Here is a 25,035-nt window from a genome sequence, read left to right on the forward strand (position 1 = left end):
ATGGGAGTCGCTATCAAATCTGTAACCTGCTGCTGTTGGATCCAAACCCGCCTCCATCCAAGTGTGGCCCATGCCTGCCCACATCCAGCAAGGGGAGGGGCAGCAATCTATTCCCTTGATAATGCTTTCCTTCTCTTGATGAATATTATGTTTTCGTGGCCTAGAAATGCAAAAAAAAAAAAAAAAGAAAAAGAAAAAAAAAGATTCTAATGCTTCCAGGCCACCCTGATGCCTCACATTTCCCTTGCAAGCGACTCTGTCATGCGGTGAAGATACAAATCTGTGGGCTTGGCAAATGGCCTGCCTGTGGCTTTGGTTCTGGGTGCCTCAGGGTCAGACAGAGGCATTGGCTTCCATGACAGAATCAGGAGGCAGATATAAAGAACAGAGCGGACGACCCCGTGCTAGGGAGTCACTCCTCAGATCAGACCCAGCTTTGAGCTAGGTCATCCCTGTAGCTTTCCATGAGCACTTGTAACCAGAGAAGAAAGTTTCATAGGAACCTCCTCCTTAGAATCACCTGAATGATTCAGACAAAAAACTTAAAAACAAACAAACAAAAGCTCTTTGTTGGAATATTCCAGGGAACCAGCCCCAGGATTCAACCCTCTGATTTCTGGTTTCACTTCAGTTTGACATGTGGGGACGCCAAACCTTCAAATCCGGCAGGAAGCGGAGGAAAGGGGTTCCAGGGGGGATGCTCTTCCTGCCTGTAGTAAAAATGCAAGTAAAAAGGATCAATGTCTTGCCATGCCCCATTTGCAGGTCCGGCCATTCCTGTGGGTGTGGATGTGCAGGTGGAGAGCCTGGACAGCATCTCAGAAGTTGACATGGTAAGCGCCTCTGTTGCCGGGGCTGTGAGCACGTGGAGTCACACGGGGCCTGTGCTGGGCCGGGAGGTCCACACGCCTTAATTCACAGGGTCTCACAACTCCTCGAGCCGTGGGAATGCCCATACTCATTTTAAAGGTAGGTAAGGAAGGTGAAGACACTTGCCAATCAAAAAAGAAAAGAAAAAACAAAGTAGAAGGTATAAAAGAAGTGATTGTAAGAAATAAAGGTGTTTACTGATCATTAAAAAAAAAAAAAAAAAAAAGACACTTGCCAAAAGCCCCCAGTTGGTATGACACAGAGCTGGATGCCAAAGTTGATCTCCCTTCAGTGCCTAGGCTCTTTCCCCTGGCATGTGTACTCTGGGCAAAAGCTCTCCAACAGAAATAGTAGGGTCCAAGGTTGCAGCTGTCATGTAGCCAGATATTCCACAACTGGAGATCCTGTATCTGGCTGTGGAAATGCAGAACTGCTGAAAAGGGTCCTTTTTTTTTCCTCTTCAGTGGGTTTAGGTGGGAAAATGGAATGTTCTACAACTCCCTGACTTACAGGACTGTTTACAGCCTCACTTAGTTTGGGGGTCTCCAAAAGGCAGACTTGAGAGAAGCATTCTAGCACAAGTAGTTTATTTGTGAGATGATCCCCCAAAACCCACGAAGAGCATAGGGCAAGGTGAGACAGGGATGGGAAGGAAGGGAAAAGTCCTGGGTCCTCAAGCCAGTCACTGCTGTGAACCTCAGTCCCATTAGGGGAACTCTGAGAATCAGCAAAGAACACACTTCCAAGTTATCTCAGCTGAGGGGCCAAGAAGCTGGGGTGCTCATTTATCATCTAGCCCTCCCTTCCCCCTTCACCCCCCCCAACATACTGAGGGTCAGCAGTGCTGGCAGCAGCACCTTGTCAGGGTGGAGACAGATGCCAGGGGATGGGTTGGGACTCAGGGACATGGATTTTGCTAGAAGTGTCTGGCTAAGTCCCTCCCCTGCAGTCCTCTTACCGCAGCAAACCCCAGGGACTGGAGGGAAGACCTCCATGTCTCTGCGGTTTCATCCCCAGCCGGGTGACGGCTCCATGGGGTGCCCAGGGTCCTGCTGACACCCAGTAGTTTCAATGTGTGCGGTTCCCCTCTCTGCCCTTTCCCTCCAGGACTTCACGATGACCCTCTACCTGAGACACTACTGGAAGGACGAGAGGCTGTCCTTCCCCAGCACCAACAACCTCAGCATGACGTTTGACGGCCGGCTAGTGAAGAAGATCTGGGTCCCAGACATGTTTTTCGTGCACTCCAAGCGTTCCTTCATCCACGACACCACCACGGACAACGTCATGCTGCGGGTGCAGCCCGACGGGACCGTGCTCTACAGCCTGCGGTAAGGCTGCCTCTTTTCCTGGAGGTCCTCTCGCTCCCGAAGCAGGGCGGGAAGGCAGAGCGTTCCTCTAACCGCAAGGGCAGTTTTGCTTTTTGGCTTTGAATAGCTAGTTTTTTTTGGTGGTTGTTGTTTTGTTTTTCTTCTTTTTATTTTTTGCATTTTTTTAAATTGTGTTCTATTAGTCGCCATACATCATTAGTTTTTGATGTAGTGTTCCATGATTCGTTGTTTTCGGGTAACACCCAGTGCTCCATGAAGTCCATGCCCTCCTTCATACCCACCACCAGATAGCAAGTATGTAACACTTCAGGAGGCACCACGTTCCCTACGTCAAGGGAAAGCTATTTTATGCGGGAGAAAAAACCTGTAAGAAATTATTTAGTCTCAAAAACACATTTGTGGAAATTCTGCAAGCTGATGCTTATGATTTATGCCTTACCCTGCAGGTTATATTTTAATTTAAAAACTTCGATCCAAGTTTTATCGAGTTGTGTTTATTTGGCCTCTAGTGGGAGGCAGCGAAATAGATAATGTGTTCTTCTGAAAGACTTGCCTCCTTAGATGTCTCAATTCCCATCTTTCAGGTATACCTTAGAACTTGGGCTAAAAGAAATTCTCTTTCCTTACCGGGCCAGCCACAGGCATGTTTGCTATCCTTTCTCACCACAAGTTGGGCCGCTTTATGACTTTGAATGGTCTTCTGAGCATCACTTTTAACATAGGAAGAATATAGGCCTTTTTTCTTAGGAGTTCAGAGACCTTAGAAATGTTCAAGTGCTGATTTATCACTGACCTGGGGAAGCGTTCCTTCAACACAGGTGCCACAGCCTGGCTTTTACTGCTCGGCCAGCTTTAGAAACTCATGGTCCCACTGGGGAGGACGCGTTCAGATGAGCCGAAGGCCTTCATGGAGAAGGGGCTCTGTTTGTTGTGATTTACTCCTCCTGTGCTGTGCTCATGGTGCATTTCAGTTTTTTTAAGATTTTATTTATTTATTCAGGGGGTGTAGATAGCGAGAGGGAGCACGAGTAGGGGGAGGGGAGAGGGAGAAGCAGGCTCCTCGCTGTGCTGAAAGCCCGACAGAGGACTCGATCCCAGGACCCTGGGATCATGACCTGAGCTGAAGGCAGATGCTTAACTGACTGAGCCCCCCAGGTGCCCTGGTGCATTTCAGTTTTAAAGACTTTGTTCTGGTAAAGATGAATCCATATACCAGTGTCTAAGTAAGGGATGCCTGGACAGGAGCATGGTGTATCTTCTGAGTCAAAGAGGGCAGCGTTGAAGCTGAATTTCTGCCTCCACCCTCCAAAAGAATATTTATGGTGATCCCTCAGGACTCACTCTGGCTTGGGATCTAAACAATTAGTTACTAGGCACAGAGTGGAGGTATGGGGTTTTCCTCCCCATAGCTTGAGATGCCTTCTGTCATAGAAGTGCTCAGGAGGGTCAAGGAGGTACAATCCCTTCCCCCAACCGTGTTGAGGTGGTTCTTCCTGGAGTCCTCCCATCTGAGGCAGGCTGTCGAGGCATCCTACAACTCCAAAACCACCCAAAAAACATCACAACCTGATGGTACCACCAGGGACACAAAAGACTAGACCATAAGGCACGTGATCACTGGTGTGCTGGTGAATGTTGAACAACTGGTTGGCTGGGGTGAATGTATGCTTGCTGTAAACATGGCTGATAAAAGGATGTAGAACATATGAGTCACAAGTAAAATAATCTATGTGATACTTTAAAAAAAAAAGATTTTATTTATTTACTTGAGAGAGCGTGAGAGACAGCATGAGAGGGACGAGGGTCAGAGGGAGAAGCAGACTCCTGGCTGGGCAGGGAGCCTGATGTGGAACTCGATTCCGAGACTCCAGGATCATGACCTGAGTCGCAGGCAGTCGCTTAGCCAACTGAGCCACCGAGGTGCCCCTATGTGATACTTTCTGTTATAAATCCCATACACTTATAATTTAAGTATGATTTCCTATTTCTTATAAAATCCTGAGCCAGATGAAGTCTAGCCCAGCACACGCTGCATGTGATCACAGAGGCGCTACGTAAGAAGCAAGGAAGTGGAAAACCTCCTGTGTGTTCAGAATCAAAGTTGTCCGTGAGCCCCCTTGTGGCTAAAAACAGATGCTTTGATTTTTCATCGCAAATAAAATCATAGGTTTGTTTTAAGTGGAAAAAAAAAAAAAGAGTCCTTGATTGAGGGCTGAGGAAAAGATTTGTAAGATTGTTCTTGGGAGAGAGCTGTGGGCATGAGCCTTCCCTGGCATTTCTCCAAGAGCTTGGAACATGTGTGCCTACCAGTGGGGGATGTTGTGCAGTCGGAGGGCAAGAGAGAGCCATCTAAACACCCTGGGGGTGTGGTGGGGCCAGTCTGTATCCCCGGGTTGCTGGGAATAGTTGGGTGTGTGTAGAAGGGACAGCAGGTGGGTAAACCAAGAGCCAGGGTGGGGAGTTGAGACTGGTTAAGACAGCCCTGAAGCCTGGAGGGGTCCAGCAGGGGAAATGAAGAACCCAGGAGTCAGCTTCAACCATGTAGAGCATGGTTACCAGAGAGCGTCAAGGAGAGAGCATGAAGCCACCTACCAAGGAATTGTCCTGCTTCCCGTCACTTCCGCCTGTGCAGGAGCTGATCAGAGATGGGCAGGAATTGACCACTCAAATGTCAGCTTCATACTTTAGCCAGGAGGAGGAGCGGAAGTCTTAATGTGAATCAACTTTGAAGTGTTGCTTAATATCTTGGACCAAATTCTTTTCATTTTTGAATTGAGACATGCTTTGTTACCTACAAGGGTTTTGACTATTACATGAGACATCAGCAAAAAAAATCACAGGGTGTGCCAAGTTTCCATCTAAGACAAGGGAAGAGCAAATGAATAAAAAAAGGGGGGGCAGAAGAGGGAAACAGAGAATCTTAAGCAGGCTCCATGCCCAGCACAAAGCCCAACGAGGGGCTCGATCTTACTACCCTAAGATCAGGACCTGAGCAGAAATCAAGATGGGACACTTACCCGACTGAGCCACCCAGGTGCTCCCCAATAAATCAATTTAATGAGATACGGAGAAACAAATATAAACATAGTATGGATTAAATCACAAACTGTGTTTGTTTAATGTGTGGTATGTGAGTTACAGGTTGGAAAAACATCAAGTCAGGGTGCAAAGAACCAGTCTGGTATCTGTGATTCTAAAAATATCTGTTTCTGATACAAAGAGAAGAGATATTCAGTCCTTTTGTTGATAGCAAAATCTTCCTGCATTTGAGATTTCATTAGCTCTAAGTCACCAAACTTAGTTTCTAGTTTGTTTCTTGTTGGGGATGCCATTAGGCATAGTAGAAATGGAAGTCCACCCATTAGGTGTTCCAAGTCAGCTGCTATCCTGACTCCTCTCCACTCAAGACACCCTGTTTATCAGGATTTCCAGAGGAGATAAGGCTACCCAGCTGCCAGCAATAGAAAATCCCTTTGAGAATACAACTATTCCATACCCAACTGGAATGGGGAAAATAAAGGCAGATATTTGATAATTCAGTTTCAAGAAAGCTCTTTCCTTTGAAATTTTCACTTTAATTAAAAGTGATTTTTTTTTCTTTTGGCCATGAATCATCCAGACAGTTTCTACAACTTATACATAGCAATTTTGTGTGTGTGTGTGGTTGAAGGAAAAATAGTTTGTTCAGTATCAGCCAATAACTCTTAATCATGTCCTGCCATGAGATTCCCCATGGGATGGGCGATCTTTCGTCTATGACTAATGATCCGTGTTTGTTTTCCCTTTGATGCAGAAGCCCATTTTCCCATGTAAAGTCTGAAACAAAACCACCAGATGCCAGGAAGTGTTTTTATGCTGGTACAAAAAAGGTTTCAGTGTTTTTTCATTATCATGATCTCCGTGGAATTATCCACTAAAAACACCGATGCCCAGTAGGAGATATTATTATCAACATAAAAATAGCAACTTTGTAAAAAACCAAAAAGTTCCCCATTTGGCCACTGCCAGAAGTGTTTCATTCATATTATTTCTGATATGTTGAATACAAATATTAAATATGGGTAAAATCAATAAAAGAAGAAAAAATTGAATTTATCTAAAACCAGAGAACAATATATGCTCCTATGGTTTCTTCTACAAAACAATATCATAGGAGTTTTTAATTTCACATTTTTATATCGATTGAGATCATATATCATTAATATCATTAATATGCTTATACGTCAATATGTTAATACCGTTAATATGTTTGAAGATGATAGAGGTTGGTAGAGACACTCTGGAGTTAAACATAAAACCCTGAGTACTATGATGACTTTATCATACCTAAGCTACTTATCTAAATCTTGACACCTTGTTTATGAATTATAAGGAGGCAGTTCTACGGAACAGTCCTTTTCTGTTTATCATTCTGCATTTGTATTTTGCAGCCTCCGAAATTTTGGATTTTTGTCTTTTTGCTTGTAGGGTTACAGTGACTGCAATGTGCAACATGGACTTCAGCCGATTTCCCCTGGACACACAAACGTGCTCCCTTGAGATTGAAAGCTGTGAGTAGACTGTCCCAGACAGAAGCCCACAGAACCCGAGTAATTCCCAACACCGCTCTCAGTTAGCAGGAACAGCATAGACCCCTCATTCATGGCTAGTGATTGTTTTCAGTGATTTTTTTTTTAGATTAAATCTAAGTGCAGGGTTATTTTGAAAATCAGGAACAAATTTGGGGCTAAAACCTCCGTTCCTATAATAGACACTTTTAATGGTGCTACGGCAATGGTTTTAAACTTGGTTCTGTGGGAACCTGGGCAATAGCTTGGGGGGTGGTGGGAGAGGGCTCAGCAAATCTGGGTCTCCATGTGTAGCTATTTCTACCTGGTGTCCAATGTGTGAGCTCATTTTGATCTGTTTTTATTATTCCTCTGAAAAAGATTTCTGTTGAAGAAGAGATTTCATGCCAAAAACATGTTTGTAACAATTGCCCGTGGGAATTGCCCAGGTGAGCGCAGGTGGTGCTTGAGAGCCTCAGGCACAACTGAGGGGCCTCAGGACACTTGCACGCATGTATGCTCTGCCCAGGTTAAGAGCCAAGCTCTGGGAAGAGCAAGACTGAGACAGCGTCAAGAACTACTTGCTTGCATCTCCAGGTCTCTACACCGCTGCTCTGTTTTTCAGTCTTTGCCCAAATGCTTCCTTTGATGGGCGCAGTCTGGACTCTCCCATAACTCCAACTGTCCACTCCTCCCAAGCGAATACCAGCACCCACCCACTGGCCCTTCCTGGCTGGTGACCAAGCCCTAGGGAGGAATCTCTTTGGCCCAGGGCACCTTTGAAACCTACCTGCATTTGTGGCAGTGAGTCAGGGATCTCCTGGCCCCAGTCATCCGGGGTGGAGGAGGGTAGGCATGTTGATGCAGAGGTCAAATGGACACCTGCATAGGGCACTGAATGTGGAAAAAGGGAGTAATAAATCCCAGGACCAAGGGAGAAACTGAACTACCCACCGCATAGTGGCTTCCCACCTGCTGTCATTTCACCCTCAGCAGCTCCAAGAGAAGGTTACTGTTACCTCCATTCTACATGGAGGGACATAACTGGCCTGAGGACATAGCTCTAAGGACTTAACTCATTGGCTCCAGTACCCTGCTTTCCCTAGCACACCCAGCTAGCTCCATCGGGAATGTGCATTCCAGGCTGCATCAGGTAGGATGCACAGAGAAGCAGAATATTGGAGATACACAGTAAGAGATATTAAGGGCAAGGAATTGATTGTGCGAGCATGGGAGCTGGTGAGGCAAGTCTGTGCTGGTGGGAAGGGCAAGCTGGGAACCCCCGGGTGGGACCTGAACCTGCCTTCCACTTGCAGAATTTCTTCTTCTTGGGGAAACCTCAAATCTGCTCTTAAAGCTTTTCAACTGATCAGATCAGAAAAAGGATCATCTCCTTTACTTCAAGTGAACCGATTGTAGGCATCTGGTCTACCAAGCATCTTCAGAGCAACACCTAGATTAGTGTTCAATTGAATAACTGGGTGCTCCAGCCCAGCCAAGTGGATACATAAAACCAATCCTCACACAGGTCAAGGGTAAGATATAGAATAAAACAGAGGAATAAAATAGGGCATCAGGGAGCTCCAGAATAACTGTTGAACACGTGAGCAGGCTGGAGTGGCCGCTGTTAGGTTTTTGCCTCAGGTCTGTCCAGGCTGCTGGTAGGTTTGCTCAGCTGGAGTCCCGTGTGTGCCCACTAAAGTGGGTGAGGGTCAAGGGCATGGCAGCGCCAGAGGGCGTGGTCCTTCTGGGGGAATCCCTGTGATTTTACCCTGGGTAGGAGCAACTGGAAGCCTGCAGAGAAGGGACTTGTGTTCTCTTGCATCACTTAGTGGGTCCTTTCTTGTTAGAACACAGCCCCTTTACCTTGAGAGTATTTAAAGATATTCGCCATCAATGGATGCATTACCATGCTTTGGAAGGAGAAAAGAAAGGGCTAAATCAGCCTAGGTAAGGCAGTTTTGCCACAATTTCACCATTTCTGCTCTACAAGGGTATAGCAGTTTCATTCGTGTTAACTTAATAAATGGCAGGTTACATTGTGGGGTGAACACTTTTGCAGGAATTAGGCGCATTGAGGCTCGAGGGCTTTACTCTGATGACTTCTGGAAGACTAGGGAGAATTCATTTGTCTTTTTTTTTTTTTTAAGATTTTATTTATTGATTTGACAGAGAGAGATCACAAGTAGGCAGAGAGGCAGGCAGAGAGAGAGAGAGAGAGGAGGAAGCAGGCTCCCTGCTGAGCAGAGAGCCGGATGCAGGACTTGATCCCAGGATCCTGAGGGGACTTGATCCCAGGAACCTGAGATCATGACCTGAGCTGAAGGCAGATTCTTAATGCACTGAGCCACCCAGGCACCCTTATTTGTCTTTTTTAAAAATGTTGTTTTGCTTCATCTAAACTGCGGCTTGTTTATTCCAACTCTCTTACTCCCAGCTCAATAGTTCAGGTGGTAGATGTGGAGCTGCCCCCCGAGGAGCACCACAGACAGGCCTGGCTTCCCACCCCCTCGTACCTGAGCCTGATGCTGTCTCCTGTCTTTTCAGATGCCTACACAGAGGATGACCTCATGCTGTACTGGAAAAAGGGCAACGACTCCTTAAAGACTGATGAGCGGATCTCGCTCTCCCAGTTCCTCATTCAAGAATTCCACACCACCACTAAACTGGCCTTCTACAGCAGTACAGGTGGGGGCAGGTGGGGCCGGGGGTGGGGGTGGTCAGCGCTAGCCTGGCTGGGTGGGTCATCCTCTCTTTTAGGAAAGGTGTCAGTTGGTTGTCAAGGGAGCATTGCCTGTGCCACCTGGATTTGAAGCCAAAGGTGGAAATCCTAAATCAGGTCTAGGGGGTGGCAAGCATGGGGGAGAGGTGCTTTTTGGATACCACCAAAGCATCTGGAAGTGATAATCTAGAGAATATTAATAAAGACTCAGACATCAGCCAGGTGAGGAGATTCGTTTGAGCCAGTCATTTCCAAGCTTAGCAGCTGGCATTTCACCCCAGATAGGATTCCCAGAACCCCCTCCTCTGTAGGCAAGAAACTGTTCTATTTTAGCTCTGCTGATTTCTGTTCTTCCTGCTCTACTCAATTAATCTTCTCTACCTCTCTTTTTTTCTGGAATGAATTCTCTCTTAACTATACTGCTTGCACAGGTCCTCTTTATAACCTTGGCACCCTCCTTTCTTGCTCTGAACGGGCTTGCCCCCTCTCCTTGCCTGGGGGCATGTTCTGTGCTCTTCCTCCTGGAAGCTGAGGTGAACAGCCCTCTCTAACCCTTACCCCAGTCATGACTAATCAGCTTTAGGATGGTATTATTCAAACCTTTATGTAGTTTCTTTTTTTTTTTTTTTAATTTGAGTAAGCTCCATGCCCAGCATGGGGCCCAACACAAGGCTTGAACTCACGACTCTGAGATCAAGACCTGAGCTGAGATCAAGAGTAGGATGCTTAGCCGCCTGAGCTACCCAAGCGCCGGTCTTTATGTGGTTTCTTTTGCCAAAACATTGCACGACTGTACAGAAAGTACAACCTTTTAAGTCTTCTAATCTGTAGCAGAGGGCACTGCTTTACTCCCAGCATATCATGGCAATCCAACATACCCCACCTTCTGTATACATCACTCAGGAGTCTTGGTTTTTCAGGGGACCTCCACTTCATCCTTAGCATTCTGACACTTCCTCTTGTCTTAGTCTCTTTGGGCTGCTATCACAAAAAGACCATAGACCGGGCAGCTTCAGAAATAAACAGAAATTTACTTCTCACAATTCTGGAGGCTGGTAAGTGCAAGATCTAGATGCTGGAAGAGTCAGTGTCCGATGAGAGCCCACTTCCCAGTTCATAGACAGCCATCTTCTTGCTGTGTCCTCACATGGGAGAAGGCGCAAGGGAGCAATCTGGGGTCTCTTTTATGGGGTCACTAATCCCACTCATGACGTAATCACTTCCGAAGGCCCCACCTCCAAATACCATCATGTTGAGGATTAGGTTTCAACATACAAATTTAGGTGGGTGGGGGGTGGGGGGTGGGGGAGGCAGACAGTCAGTCTACAGCGCCTCCACAGTCTCTTTCTGGGACTGCTCTACAGCGACAACCATTGTATTATAATTGTCCAGGAGGCCAGGGTTTCAAGTTAACGTTGCCAAGTCTCCATTTCATGTTCAGACCTTGCCTTCCTGGGTTTATCCTGCTTTTTCCTTTTCCTTCCATCTTTCTTCTGTTCCTTTGAACGCCTCCATGCATATTTTCTCCTTGTACAGGATGCTAAGAGCAGAGCTAAAGCATGCTGAGCCTGTGATCATTTACTGTTCCTAAATGCAAAGTTTGGGTTAGCATGGTATTTTAACTTTAAAACATTTGCCTCCATAAAGAAATCCAAAGGGGCTTGTTTAAATAAATGTTTCTCAAACTTTATCTGGCAGATAAGTCATCTGGTGAATATTGTTAAAAGGAGAATCTGATACAGTAGATCCGGGGGGGTGGGGCTGAGAGTCTGCATTTCTAACAAGCAACCAAGTGACAGTGACATTGCTGGGTTCTGTCCCAAACAGCGAGTAACAGGAGTCTTAAATGGCCTTCTCAAGGGGCTTCCTTTATGTACAAGACAGGGGCCAAAGATGTCTGGAGAGGGACTCACCCATGTGGCGTAGGTTATCATATAATCACTCCCATTGGTTTTATTTCCTCTCTGTAAATGTCTGGCAAGTTTCCAGGGAAGTGTCTAGGGCATTTCTGAGTCCTGGAACAGAATGGGTTGTGTGCAGGAGCTGAGCTGCAATGATGTTTGGTATCTTTTCTTCCTTGTGTCCCCCAGGCTGGTACAACCGTCTGTACATTAACTTCACGTTGCGACGCCACATCTTCTTTTTCTTGCTCCAAACTTACTTTCCGGCTACCCTGATGGTCATGCTGTCCTGGGTCTCCTTCTGGATTGACCGCAGAGCTGTGCCAGCCAGAGTCCCTTTAGGTAAGGAACATCTCAAGTGTGTCTTTCAGGCATCTGAAAATACAAGTAATTTCTTCCAGATGAAATCATTCATTTCAAATTGGTTCTACACCCCTACAAGTTATTCGCAAGATAACTTGGAAACACGAGGTTATTGATTCACAGGTCAAATACTATTATTAAGGACCTCTGTTGCAAAACTGTTTCCAGGGCCCCACGAGTGCCCATGCAAACAACCCCCCTTTAGTTTTGTTAGAACCATGTTCTGGGGTCAGTGGTCCTGGTGTATGGGTGCTTTTTCTGCCCACTTGCATAAGGACACCACTTTCTAAAACAGGGCTTCTCCAAAGGTGGCCTAAGGGATCTTTGTAATGGCATCTCTGGGGGAAATTGTTTAAAATGAAGAATCCTGTGTCTCATCTACAAGTTTAGAATCAGAATCTCTGAGAAAGGACCAGAACCTACACTTTGAACAAGGTCTTCTAGTAATTCTGATCTGTACTTAAGTCTGAAAATCCCTACTCTGTAAGCATTTTGTGAATAGCTCTTTGCCATCAGCTCTCTCCCCCACCCTAAATGTCACTCAGTCACACCACCATTGCTCGCTCAGTGGTTCCAAGGCTTCAAGGGGGAGGGAGGGTGACTGCCAAGGTTTTAGTGACACTGAGTTGGAGCTGGCCCTTAAGGTGACCTCAGTCCCCTGTGACTCAGTTGTTTGCCAAGCAAATGTTCTGAGCTTAATTTGAAATCCCAGGCAAACACCCCTGACAAATGTCCTGTCCTTTAGCAACTGTCCCTTAGCTTGAACAGTCCCGTGCTAAATGGACATTTTAGTTTCAAAAATCTAACCCCCTTAGAGGAGGCCAGCATCATTCTTGATAAAATTGGCCTCCACGTCCTCAAGTCAACCTTGCTGAATGGGCAGCCTAGTCTGGCATGGGGTTGGCTGTCAGAATTGCTCTGACTGCTGATAATACAGGTCCAGGACTGCAAGATCCTACACCAGCAGCAAGGACACCAGTACTGAAATATACTTTTTCCCCCTTTTGGGGAGGTAGTTATAAGAAACACATATATGCTTGCTCCTATGCATAATCTCGGATTTATTTATTTACTTATTTATTAATTAATTTATTATTTTTAAATATTTTATTTTGGGGGGTGCCTGGGTGGCTCAGTGGGTTAAGCCTCTGCCTTCAGCTCAGGTCTTGATCTCAGCGTCCTGGGATCGAGCCCTGCATCTGGCTTTCTGCTCAGCAGAGAGCCTGCTTCCTCCTTTCTCTCTGCCTGCCTCTCTGCCTGATCTCTCTCTCTCTGTCAAATAAATAAAAATAAAAATCTTTAAAAATATATTTTATTATTTTAAAATAACCTCTATGCCCAAAGTGGGGCTTGAACTCACCACCTCAAGATCTCAGGCTCTATTGACTGAGCCAGCCGGGTGCTCCTATAGATCTCTGTTTTAACCAATTGAATGGAAAAATAAATGTCTTGTTGCCAAAATATCTAGGGCGGGCTCTCCTGGAAGGACAAGGTGAGACAGATGGTGTTGGCCAGTATGTGGTGGGAGGGGGTGGGTGAGTATGAGAGGTGGAGGAACAGAAGAAGCTTCCTAAAAAGCCAAATTTTGAGGGGTCCCTAGGTGGTTCAACAGGTTAAGAGTCTGCCTTAGACTCAGGCCCTGATCTCAGGGTCCTGGGATCGAGCATGGAGAGGGGCTCTCTGCTCCACAAGGAGTCTACCTCTCCCTCTCCCTCTGTTCTCTCGCTTGCTCGCTCTTGCTCTCTCAAATAAATACATAAATCTATCTCAAAAAAGAAAGCTAAATCTTGAAAGATGAGCAGGTGTTTACTAGACAGAGGGGCAGGGACAGAGATACTCTAGGCGAAAGGAGCAGAAGAGACAAAGAACAGAGGAGTGAAGCCACCTGGGGTCTTCGGTCAAAGGCAAACGACTGCTTGTTTCTCACTCTGTTTGCAGGTATCACCACCGTGCTGACCATGTCCACCATCATCACGGGCGTGAACGCCTCCATGCCCCGCGTCTCCTACATCAAGGCAGTGGACATCTACCTGTGGGTCAGCTTCGTGTTCGTGTTCCTGTCGGTGCTGGAGTACGCAGCCGTCAACTACCTGACCACCGTGCAGGAGCGCAAGGAGCGCAAGCTGCGCGAGAAGGTGACCTTAACACGGGTGAGGGGTCTGCACGGGGATAGAGAGCCTGGTCTAGCTCTGGACCATGGGCAGGTCAGATCTTCTCTGTAAATTGGGGTGGTGACATCCCCTCCACCTGCTTCACCAGCTGGTGTGAAGAGCAAACAAAATAATACATGAAAACAGTGTGAAATTTACCCAGGCTACATCTTTCAGTCATTCAAATATTTATTTAGCACCTGCCACATATCAGCAGCTAAGCCAAGTTGATTAAGACTAAGTCCCTTTGGGGCGCCTGGGTGGCTCAGTGGGTTAAGCCGCTGCCTTCGGCTCAGGTCATGATCTCAGGGTCCTGGGATCGAGTCCCGCATCGGGCTCTCTGCTCAGCAGGGAGCCTGCTTCCCTCTCTCTCTCTGCCTGCCTCTCCCTCTACTTGTGATTTCTCTCTGTCAAATAAATAAATAAAATCTTTAAAAAAAATAAAAAATAAAAAAAAAAGACAAAGTCCCTTTAATCGTGGTGGTGTTCATTGTTTAGTGCTAAAAAACAAGATGACAGTTCAACATGGTGAAACAATTATTTGAACCCAGAGGGGTAAAAAACAAGCAAGCAAACAAAAAACTTCCAGGGAAGCACATCCTTCCTTCTAGGAACCTCTCTTTCATATGTGACCTCTGAGATCACCTTCCCTCCCACCTGGCTTTTCTTTCTTCCTCCTGTCCACAGTCAAATGGTTCTTTCCTCCAGAAACCTAGAACCAAGTAGGAGTAAACTAGCACCACAATGCTACACCTTTCAGTCCCCACCCCATCACACCACACTACACACACATAATGTTTTCAGAAACATTTTTATCAGGGCTCCTATCAGTTTCTGACCTCAGGGGGAACGGGACAATTATCTGATCAGGAACATTCAGGGGGGTCTCTGACACGATGTGATGTTCCCTGAGAGTTGCTCCCTAGACTTGGAACAAAAACGGACACCTGCTCTTTTAGCACGTTCCCATGCCGACACCATTATTTCCCCAAGCCCCGCCCCTAACTGGGAGTAAAAGAACAGAGAAAAGGTCACCGAGACCAGATTGCAGTTTCTTCTGAGAGGCAGAGCTCACATCCCAGTGTGTGTTTGCTGTGTTGGCAGCTTCCTTGCACCTGTGGAATACCCCAGCCTCGAGGCGTCATGCTGGAGGGCAGCTACAGCGACGGGGAGGTTAATGACCTGGGCAGCTACATACCCGAGAACGGAGAGAAGCCGGACAAGATGATGGTGCAGCTGACCTTGGCCTCGGAGAGGAGCTCCCCGCAGAGGAAAAGCCAGAGGAGCAGCTACGTGAGCATGAGGATTGACACCCATGCCATTGACAAATACTCCAGGATAATTTTTCCAGCGGCATATATTTTATTCAATTTAATATACTGGTCTATTTTCTCATAAATGCCTGTAACTCTGTAAATTTCACCTTCTTCTGTAAGTGTCACAGAAATACCTGTGTGATGAAAGTAATTTAAGGTTATGAGGCAATTAAAGTTCCCACTACCCACCCTTCTCCTCCTTTCCAAAACTACATAGACAACCTATTCACTGCTTTAATTTGCACTTACTAAACCCCTGTTGCATCCACAGCATCGTACTCGGTGCTGCCAGGAATAGGACACCTGTAGCAACTGGTGATAGTTGTTACTGGAATCCTCTGGAAGAGCACACTGCCCGTGTTGTGGACACACTGTAGCTTAACCTGTAGCGATTATTCACATGAATGATGCCCTCTGTGCACACGTCATTATATTCCCTGGACTCGGTGGGATTGGGAAGCACTGAAGTTCACTTGTGTGAAACATACAAGCACCTAAATCCCCACTTGGACCAAAATTCATGCTTCACTTCATATCTATTCCTTATTTTTCAATGTGTCTCCTCATGTTTATTTTAATACAAGGCAAAAATAATTTCCCTGTTTTTATTTATGTCTTATGGTTCATGAGGTTTCACCTCTTCAGAAGCAAAGCTCTTTAGATTGGTGCAGTGACTTCTGATCTGGGGGGATGGGGAGTCTCCCTGGTAGGGAAGCTATGAAGAAGACGGTCTATGCATACGGGTTCTGTCAGTTCTGTCATAGAGATAAATAGCCTAGAAAACTTGTGTTTCAGTGTCTCCTGTTTCATAATAATGGCTTCATGTAGTTCCACCTTGGAGCATGTCCTAGTTCAAAGTGAAGTCCTTTCTCAGGAGTGTGGTACCTTCACTGAGGAACTTGGGAATAGACAGTTGTCATCATAAACACTTCAAGAAAACACATCTTTTGGGACTATTACTAGTTACTTATTAGGAGGAGAAATATTCACATGGTTTCTGGAGAAAAAAAAGAACACCAGAAAGAAAAAGAAATGGGAAGACATCACTGTACATCTCCAGTTATATTTAGTGAATGCCAGCATTTTCTGTGAACCAGAAAACAATGGCCACCTTTCGCCAGGGCATGGGGTAAGAGAGAGGATTCTAATTTGATGTATTATTGAAAAATAAATAAGCTATTGTTCTGTGAAGTGTGTAAACCTGGCGATTCACAGACCTGTACCCCTGGGGCTAATAATATATTATATGTTTATAAATTAAATAAATAAATAAATAAATAAGCTATTCATACTATACACCTACAGGATCAACCCCCACCCAACTTATCCAAACAGCACTTGTTCGAAACTCACTTTAATAAAGTGAATTCTACACAATGATGTCATTTTCTTTCCACAGGTACTTGAGCTGAGCATCCATACTAAATAATATCTCTTCATACAAGAACTATGCTTCATTCTAGTATGACAATAAAACCACATCTGCACAAATCCTAATTACAAGGTAGTCTTCCATTTCCCCCATTTAAAAACGCCTTCAAGAAGATACTTAAAGGGATATAGATGAAATAGTTAAACATTAGCTTTTGATATTTAAAAACATGTTGAACATTGCTTTCTCATGCTTAATTTATGAAACAATTTCAATCAAACTCTTCACAAACATCCTTGCCACTCACTTCTCGCTCGTGACCACAGCCACTCTGAGTCATCTAGCAAGGTTTCCAGGGTACATCATGTGAATTTCCATCCACTTTGTTTGGGCTGTATGTAGAGGATGCTGTATGAGTTTACTAAAGTTGCCATAGCAGGTGGCTTAAATGACAACCAATTTATTTTCTCTTGGTTCTGGAGGCTGGAAGTCCAAGAGCAAGGTGCTGGCAGGTTTGGTTTCTCCTGAGGTCTCTCCCCTTGACTTACAGATGGTCACCTTCTTGCTATGTCCGAGCATGGCCTTTTTCTCTGAGCCCATGCATCCCTAGATGTCTCTTTCTTTTCTAGAAGGATACTAGACCTATTGGAGTAGAGCTCCACCCTTACGATCTCATTTAACTTTAATTGCCTCGTTAAATGTCCTGTCTCCAAATAAGCCACCATGGGAGTGAAGACTTCAGCAAATAAATTGGGGAGAGGAGTGGAGTGAGGGCAAAATTCAGTCCAGAACAGCTGTCCATGTTGTCATGTCCATTATGTTATTTGCATAATAGTACATCTTATACGTGTTTACTCTTGATCTTTATAACATAATCACTTACAGTATTTTTTTTTTTTAAGTTTATAGTGATCTCCACACCGGTAGTAAGGAAGAAAAAGTAATGAAATTCATGTTAAATTTCTTTGCTATCTTGAAGCAATTCTTGCAGGGGACCTCTTCAAGCATTTCAAAGTAGCACTGACGGAGGTTATTTCCATGCTCACGTTTTCTCCAGGCCGTACCTTGCTGTCAAAGCTACATGTGAAAGAACTCTAATACGACTTTGTAAAGACTTCAGTATAAAGCAGCTCCCTCTTTCTGGTGGATGATTTTGGAGAGGACCTCACCACATATGTGAGCATCTATACAGCACTTCATGAATTTTTGTTGGGATAACTGGAGAATAGGAAGATGTGGTTAATAAAATTGCTTGGTTAAGAGGCAGGTACCATTATATGCCCATATTAAATAATTTTTCAAGAGTCAAAATACTGTAACATACAGTTGACTTGACCTATAGCAAACATAACGTATTCTCTGTCTGGTAGTTCAGGATTTTGAGGGTTTATCATCATTTTTGTGCTATAATGTGGACATCATAAAGGTGTGTAGAGTGTTAGCCAGGAAGGAACCGGGGTCAGTCAGACCAGCCTTGACTCAATGGCAATATTCTCTTTCTGTGTTATATCCCTAACCAATACTCATTAACTTTTTCATAATTCACATCTTAGAGAAGAGTGGTGATGCTAGGTTTTAGAAAGAATAAGAAATGGCTTGTTAATAACAATGAAACCTCACATTTGTAAAACCCAGTTTTATACAAGTACTTCTTTTTTTTTTTTTTTTAAGTAGGCTCCACACCCAGCATGGAGCCCAGTGCAGGGCTTGAACTCACATAATCCTGAGATCAAGACCTGAGCTGAAATTAAGAGTTGGATGCTTAACCGTCTGAGCCATGCAGGTGCCCCACAAACAAGTACTTATTTATTTATTTATTTATTTGTCAGAGAGGGAGAGAGCCAGAGCACACAAGCAGGGGGAGTGGCAGAGGGAGAGAGAGAAGTAGATTCCCTGATGAGCAGGGAGCCCAACACAAGGCTCCATCTCAGGATCCTGGGATCATGATCTGAGCCGAAGGCAGATGCTTATCTGACTGAGCCATCCAGCATCCCACAAACAAATGCTTTTGATGAGGCACGTTGGAATCTGGGAGCAAATGGTCAAGAACGAATTCTTGAGATGACTTTGGTGCAAAAAAAGGTGGGGGGGGGTGTAAGAGTGCAAAAAAGGTGATTTTATTAAACCATAGGGACAGGACCTGTGGGGAAAAAGAGCTGCACTGGGCTTGTGAGGAGTGACTGATTACATACTTTCAAGTAGGGAAGAGGTTAGGGAGAGCCTAAGTCTCTAAATGCAACGTTTCTAGGACCTTCGGGGCAGTTTTTGTTAGGATAAGGTCATTTACCTCTGTCTAGTAAATCCTTAGTCGTGAGACCCTTCAAATGTGTATCTGTGGGCCATCTGTTTGGAGGAAGGTTGCTAACATCTCTTGGAAAGGAAGAGATAAAGGAAGTTTCTGAAGGGATTTCCATATGTTAAAGAAGTCTTACAAGATCCTGGAGGTTGGGCTAAGGTCAAGTTAACGTTGCCTTTTGCCTCTAGCAGAGTATTAATACTGAAGCAGCTGAGTTCCACGAGGAAGGAAGGTCACTCTGCTGTCCCAAGTACTTGTCAATGGGCTGTAAGTTGTAAGGAAATTTAAATTTTTTCTACATTTCTTTCACCTTTGTTCTCCACATCACTTTCACATAGTGTATTTGTATTAAAGATTCCTAAGTTTCAAGTACAGAAACCTTTCATTTTGTGATAACTCACTGAAGAACCCATACGAAGAGACATAGACTAAGAAGTCAGTAAAGGGGGAGCACTTGGGTGTCTCAGTTGGTTAAGTGTCTGCCTTAGGCCTTCGTCTCAGGGCGTGATCTTCAGATCCTGGGATTAGGCCCCATGTTGGGCTCCCTGCTTTGCAGGGAGCCTGCTTTTCCTTCTCCCTGTGTCCTGCCCTGTCCCTCCCTGCTCACGATGCTTTCTCTCTCCCTCATATAAAAAAAATCTTTTTTTTTTAAGATTTTGTTTATTTATTTGACAGAGAGAGGCAGAGCAAGAGAGGGAACACAAGCAGGGGGAGTGGGAGAGGGAGAAGCAGGCCCCCGCCAAGCAGGGAGCCCTATGTAGGGCTAGATCCCAGGACCCTAGGATCATGACCTGAGCCTAAGGCAGATGCCCAAAGACTGAGCCACCCAGGTGCCCCTCATATAAACAAAATCTTAAAAAAAAAAAAAAATCAGTGAAAGAAATGAGTAAGATGAATTCTCGATGAAATTTTAATATCTAATTAGCAGGGAAAAAAACAAATAACACTTCCATTTTCAGGCCAAATGAGAGTTGAACACAACCCTAATGACTGATAGATACAATTCAATCTTTTTTTGGTCTATACAGCATTCGACACTTTGATTTGTCTGATGAATTTGACAGCACCTTTGGCATTTTGTAGCTTGAACCCTCCTGTACCTACCTGTTTGTCCCATATACAAAAGCCCTTTCGACTTTATAGCTCTTATTTACTCTGAAAACTGAAAATAAGACAGAGAAACACAATGTATAAAGAAATGTAAAATGTAAATACTCCCCAAGTCTCTACCATTTCCTTAGTTTAAAAATTTAATTGACATTTCTAAGAGTAGTATTAACACTGCAGAAAAACGACTAGAGCAAGAAAAAAGGTCCTGGCAACAAATATTAAATATAATCTTAATCTGGGGGGTTGCAACATAGAATCTATATGAATGTAATTCTAAAACATTGTCCCTAAAAAGGATAGATTCTAAGGAAATGAAAAGTATTGTAGGCTGCGAGGTCAATAGAATTATTTGATAAGGATTAAATAGAGAGGAACACGTGCTCGCTTCGGCAGCACAGATACTAAAATTGGAACAATACAGAGAAGATTAGCAGGGTCCCTGCACCAAGGATGACACACAAATTCGTGAAGCGTTCCATATTCAAAATAAATAAATAAATAAATAGGAACGCAAGTTGCTTTAGGAAATATTTGGGCCACAATGGCAAGATTTCTTGTGTGCAAAAGCCAAGAGTTAAATCTCATTCAGGCACATTTAACATGATTCCACTTGTTATTTTCTATTAAGTTTCTTTCTCTTAGATCTCCTATCAGAAAGCAATCAACTTAGGATCACCCAATTTAATGATATGCTTAGAAAAAATCATTCAAGTGTGATGAGAGAAGAAAAAATCCAACTCTGAAAATTTCTCAGTCTTCACCAAAAGTTGGCACCATTTTCTCAGGTCGTACATCTGCGCACAAGTATCCTCATATGAAAATCAATTTTAGTATTCTGGCTTCCCCCCAAAATACCATGACTACCACTTAACATGAGCCTGGCTCCATAGTTACTGGCTTTGCCATTTCAAATAGTTAACAATCTTGGCAAAATTGTCTTTAGTTATGAAATATGGCATCCTGTACCCACATATGTCTGGTGGATTTACCTAAAAACTGAAGATTTAAGGTACAACTTTACAACAATGTTCCCGTTTTGTAATACTGTTCCGTAACACAATATAACTATCATGGCATCCTCCAGTTGGATTTCCATATTGGGGTATTCACTGCATCTATTTTTTTTTAATTGGGATAAAAATACAATCTGATTCTGGCAATTCAGATATCCCCAGAACAGTGTTGGCATCGAGACGTAGGAATGCGTTAAGAAAGCAGAACCTCAGTACCCGCCTTTCTCCTTCTCTATTAGAACCCGTATTTTATTTTAATTTTTTTCCAAAAAAAAAATTTTTTTTAAAGATTTTATATTTATTTGACAGACAGAGATCACAAGTAAGCAGAGAGGCAGGCTAGGGGTGGGGAGCGGGAAGCACACACCCTGCTGAGCAGAGAGCCTGATGCGGGGCTCAATCCCAGGACCCTGGGATTATGACCTGTGCCGAAGGCAGAGGCTTTGACCCACTGAGGCACCCAGCTGATCCTAGAACCCATATTTTAACAAGATCCCTTCAGTGATTCGTGTGGAGGCTACCAGAGAGCCTCGGGTGGTGAAGGAATGCACCCACAGCAGAACAAAAGAGATAGAAGTTTATTGATCACACTGCAAGACAGCAGTGGGAGGACAGTAAAGGAGAGACTGTCTGCCACGAAGTAGCATTTATAGGGCGGGATAAGGGAGTATGAAGACTTACGGAATTTTTGGGAAGCCTTTTAGGGTAATCTTAGGCACTGTCCGTGGTTGTAATTAGCACATTAGTCAGTCAGGGTCTATAGCTATTTGGAGTGGGTCACTTAAAGAGCCTGTCTTCAGCTCTGTGGTCACAGTGGGTTCTCTCATCTTGTTCAGGGATCCATTGCTCAAGCTTGTTGCCTAAAACAACCTTCACAGTTCATCCATACGTTCAAGTTAGCAAAGCTCTGAACTAGGCTCACACAATCGTGCATCTTTGAGTATCATTCCCAAGAAGGGATTTAAGAGCTACATGGATACATTCAACAACTCGATATTGAGGGCTGAACTATACGTGCTAAGCCTTGAGTTAAGAGCTGTAGCTGGTGTGTTGATCTCGAACAACTTTGTCAGGAACACTGCTCCCTGCCCCCATACTGCTCCCTGCCCCCTAGTCTACAGCCCTCAAGCATCAAACCCAAAACATCAAACATCAAAAACACAAATGTCTCTACAAGATAGGACGAAATGTTTGTCCTGGAAACTTCAAAATATTTCTCCACCACAAAGCTCAACTGAGTTTAAATTTTTTTTTTTTTTTTTTTTTTTTTTAATTCTAAGGGAGGATGAATCTCAGTTACATGGGATCTAAGTGCAGATTTGGGAAGTAAATTTCCTTGGCGGATGGATAAGTTATAAAAAGCAAAAAACCCTCATAATACTATTAAGCAGAGGCAACTAGTACTGCTCATCTTTTTTTTTTTTTTTTTTTGGGGTACATTTTTTTAAAAGATTTTATTTATTTATTTTACAGACAGAGATCACAGGTAAGCAGAGAGGGAGGCGGGGGCGGGGGTGGAGAGCATGTTCCCTGCTGAGCAGAGAGCCCCATGTGGGGGCTCGATCCCAGGATCCTGGGATCATGACCTGAGCTGAAGGCTGTCACTTAAACCCACTGAGCCACCCAGCCACCCCTTTTTGGTACATTTTTAAATAGTTGCCATCATATATATATATTTTTTTTAGTTGCCATCATATTTTGTATACAAATTAATTTTGGTTCTTTCCTGTAACATACCATGACCATTTTGCTACTAAGAGCTCTTTATATTCTGCAGTCATTGAAATCATTCCCTATTTTAAACATACAAAGCAATCTTCCTCTTAATATTGGATAAAAAATAATACTGGGATGAATACTCTTATTAGATACATATTCTTGTCACACTATTTCATTACGCTAACAATGAATGTCTGAAATGGATGTTGATTTGAGATCAGTATTTTTTATTATGTTATAGGAGTGTGATTCTAGGCTCCTAGCTTTCTAGGACTTTAAAAATCACAAATGGGATTAAGCTATGCCTTAGTAGCATCTGACAATATGGAAAAGCAACCCACTTATACTAGCTTAAGAAAGAAAGAAAAGAATATGGGGGAGTTTCACCTACAAAAAGTAAACAGAAGTCCAGCGGGCCTGATGAACACTGAAAAGTTTTCAGACAGCTTTTATTTTTAGGCAGTATAGTACCTTTCTTACTTTTCTGGGTGATTGCTATATTGGCTATTAAGTTTGGGGTACCTGTATGGCTCAGTTGGTTAAGAGACCACTTTTGGCTCAGGTCATGATCCTGGAGTCTCAGGACCAAGTCCTGCATCAGGCTCCCTGATCAGCACGGAGTCTGCTTCTCCCTCCAGCCCTCCACTTCTCGTGCTCTCTCTCTCAAATAAATAAATACTCTTAAAAAAAAAAAAATGTCCTCTGCATGTACATAACATTCAACTCCAGACTTGTCATTAAAATTCTAGGGCTCATCGTCACCTAAATGACACCCCTACCCTAGTCTAAATTCCCAGGAGAGCTAATCCAAATGCCTCCTCACCGATATCAGAATTCCATGTCAGTCTGTATAGGCCTTCCAGAGCGCTGAAAAAGGGTAAACTAGCTCTTCAGGAGACAGGAAAGGAGTTAGCAATCAGAATCAGATTCAGATTTTTCCTCCTTGGTCTACCCTGAGCTCGGTGATGGCGGTCTGCAAATGAGCCCAAAGTGAGAGGGATCCTTCAGACTATTAAAAAAAAGAAACAAAACAAAAATGCAAAAAAAAAAAAAAAAATCAGCATCTGGTTCAACATGTAGGACATGCTTTTGAGTATGCAGAAAGTAGGTTCCCTGGCAGTGGAATGCACGGATCAAGCCATACATTAAAAGATGAATAAATATGGTTGTGACAAATCAAGGTGAGGACAAAAAACAAGTCTTGATAGTGAAATTATGTTGTCATCTTAGAGTAAGAAATTTGTGGGCACCTGGGTGCCTCAGTAAGCATCTGCCTTTGGCTCAGGTCATAATCTCAGGGTCCTGGGATCGAGTCCCACATTGGGACTCCCTACTCCGTGGGGAGTCCGCTTCTCCCTCTGCCTCCCCCAACCCCATCTCTCATGAATAAATACATGTCTTTAATAAAAAAAAAAAAAAGAAGAAGAAGAAATTTGTGCTATGTGAATTCACTTCTGAGCTTTTGCTATTTTTTCCCCTTTGATTTCCTAATTCATTTTTGTCCAGTCTTGGATCTACAGAGTAAAGAAATTGCATTTAGGCCAGGAGAACTTAGTTAAGTGGCAGAAGGTGGAAGGGTGTAGAGAAAAAGATGGAGTCATTCAGGTCAAGCAGGAGCCTGTTTCAGATAGGGACCTGTGTCAAGCAAAGATGAACGCAGTTCAGGGTACCGCAGAGAGGCACCTGGGTGGCTCAGTTGGTTAAGTGACTGGCTCTTGATCTCGAGGTCCTGAGTTCAAGCTCCACATTGAGCTCTATGCTGGGTGTGGAGCCTACTTAAAAAAAAAAAAGGTGGTGTAGCCAGCCACATGAGATATCGCTGGGACCAGCATCAGCTGACAGCCCAGCACTCGTAACAAGCAGAAGCAGGGGCCCCAGACTGATTAAAACCCCTTTGAAATGGAGAGGATTTTTGCAGCAAACTGTCACTCTTCAGGCATGACCCCTCTGTGTCTGGACACTTAAAAAAGGCAGCAGCCAGACGGATCTCTGAACAGAACTCAGATCCTTTCCTGCTGGAGCGTGATAAGCACTATGTGTCCACGGAAGGAAGCCTTATCTCAACCGCACCCACAGATTGCCTTGTTTGTTTCCTGTACCCTTCTGCTATTTTGTTTGTTGTGTGGCTTCTCTTAAGTTCTGCTCTGTGCGCTGGGTAGGACGTCAAGCTAATCACACGGTGAAATGTCATTGAGTTTGGAATCCTGAACCTGCTTTTTAAACATGATTAACTTTGCTTTATGATAAGGGAAAGCTGACATTGTGGAAAGACACAACTCATGCGTGCTCACAACAAAGGGGTCATGGCAACATCAGAGGCTGGAA

General features: G+C 44.2%; 1 protein-coding gene and 1 non-coding gene across 3 annotated transcripts in view; both read left to right on the top strand.

The window, feature by feature from the left end:
- GABRR1 (gamma-aminobutyric acid type A receptor subunit rho1) overlaps positions 1–15,282 on the top strand; it is a 31,493-nt gene extending 16,211 nt beyond the window's left edge. For both annotated transcript variants that reach the window (XM_044236391.1, XM_044236382.1), the window contains 7 exons: positions 766–833; positions 1,978–2,201; positions 6,669–6,751; positions 9,296–9,436; positions 11,561–11,713; positions 13,673–13,869; positions 14,989–15,282. In XM_044236391.1, the coding sequence (XP_044092326.1) occupies positions 766–833; positions 1,978–2,201; positions 6,669–6,751; positions 9,296–9,436; positions 11,561–11,713; positions 13,673–13,869; positions 14,989–15,282 (1,160 nt within the window). The remainder of the gene's footprint in view (positions 1–765; positions 834–1,977; positions 2,202–6,668; positions 6,752–9,295; positions 9,437–11,560; positions 11,714–13,672; positions 13,870–14,988) is intronic.
- Positions 15,283–20,355: 5,073 nt separating this feature from the next.
- LOC122897623 lies at positions 20,356–20,463 on the top strand. The gene has a single exon (XR_006382573.1). It is a non-coding gene; the product is annotated as a U6 spliceosomal RNA (small nuclear RNA).
- Positions 20,464–25,035: the final 4,572 nt, after the last annotated feature.

Source organism: Neovison vison, chromosome 1 (assembly GCF_020171115.1).
Source record: "Neovison vison isolate M4711 chromosome 1, ASM_NN_V1, whole genome shotgun sequence".
NCBI lineage: Eukaryota > Metazoa > Chordata > Mammalia > Carnivora > Mustelidae > Neogale > Neogale vison.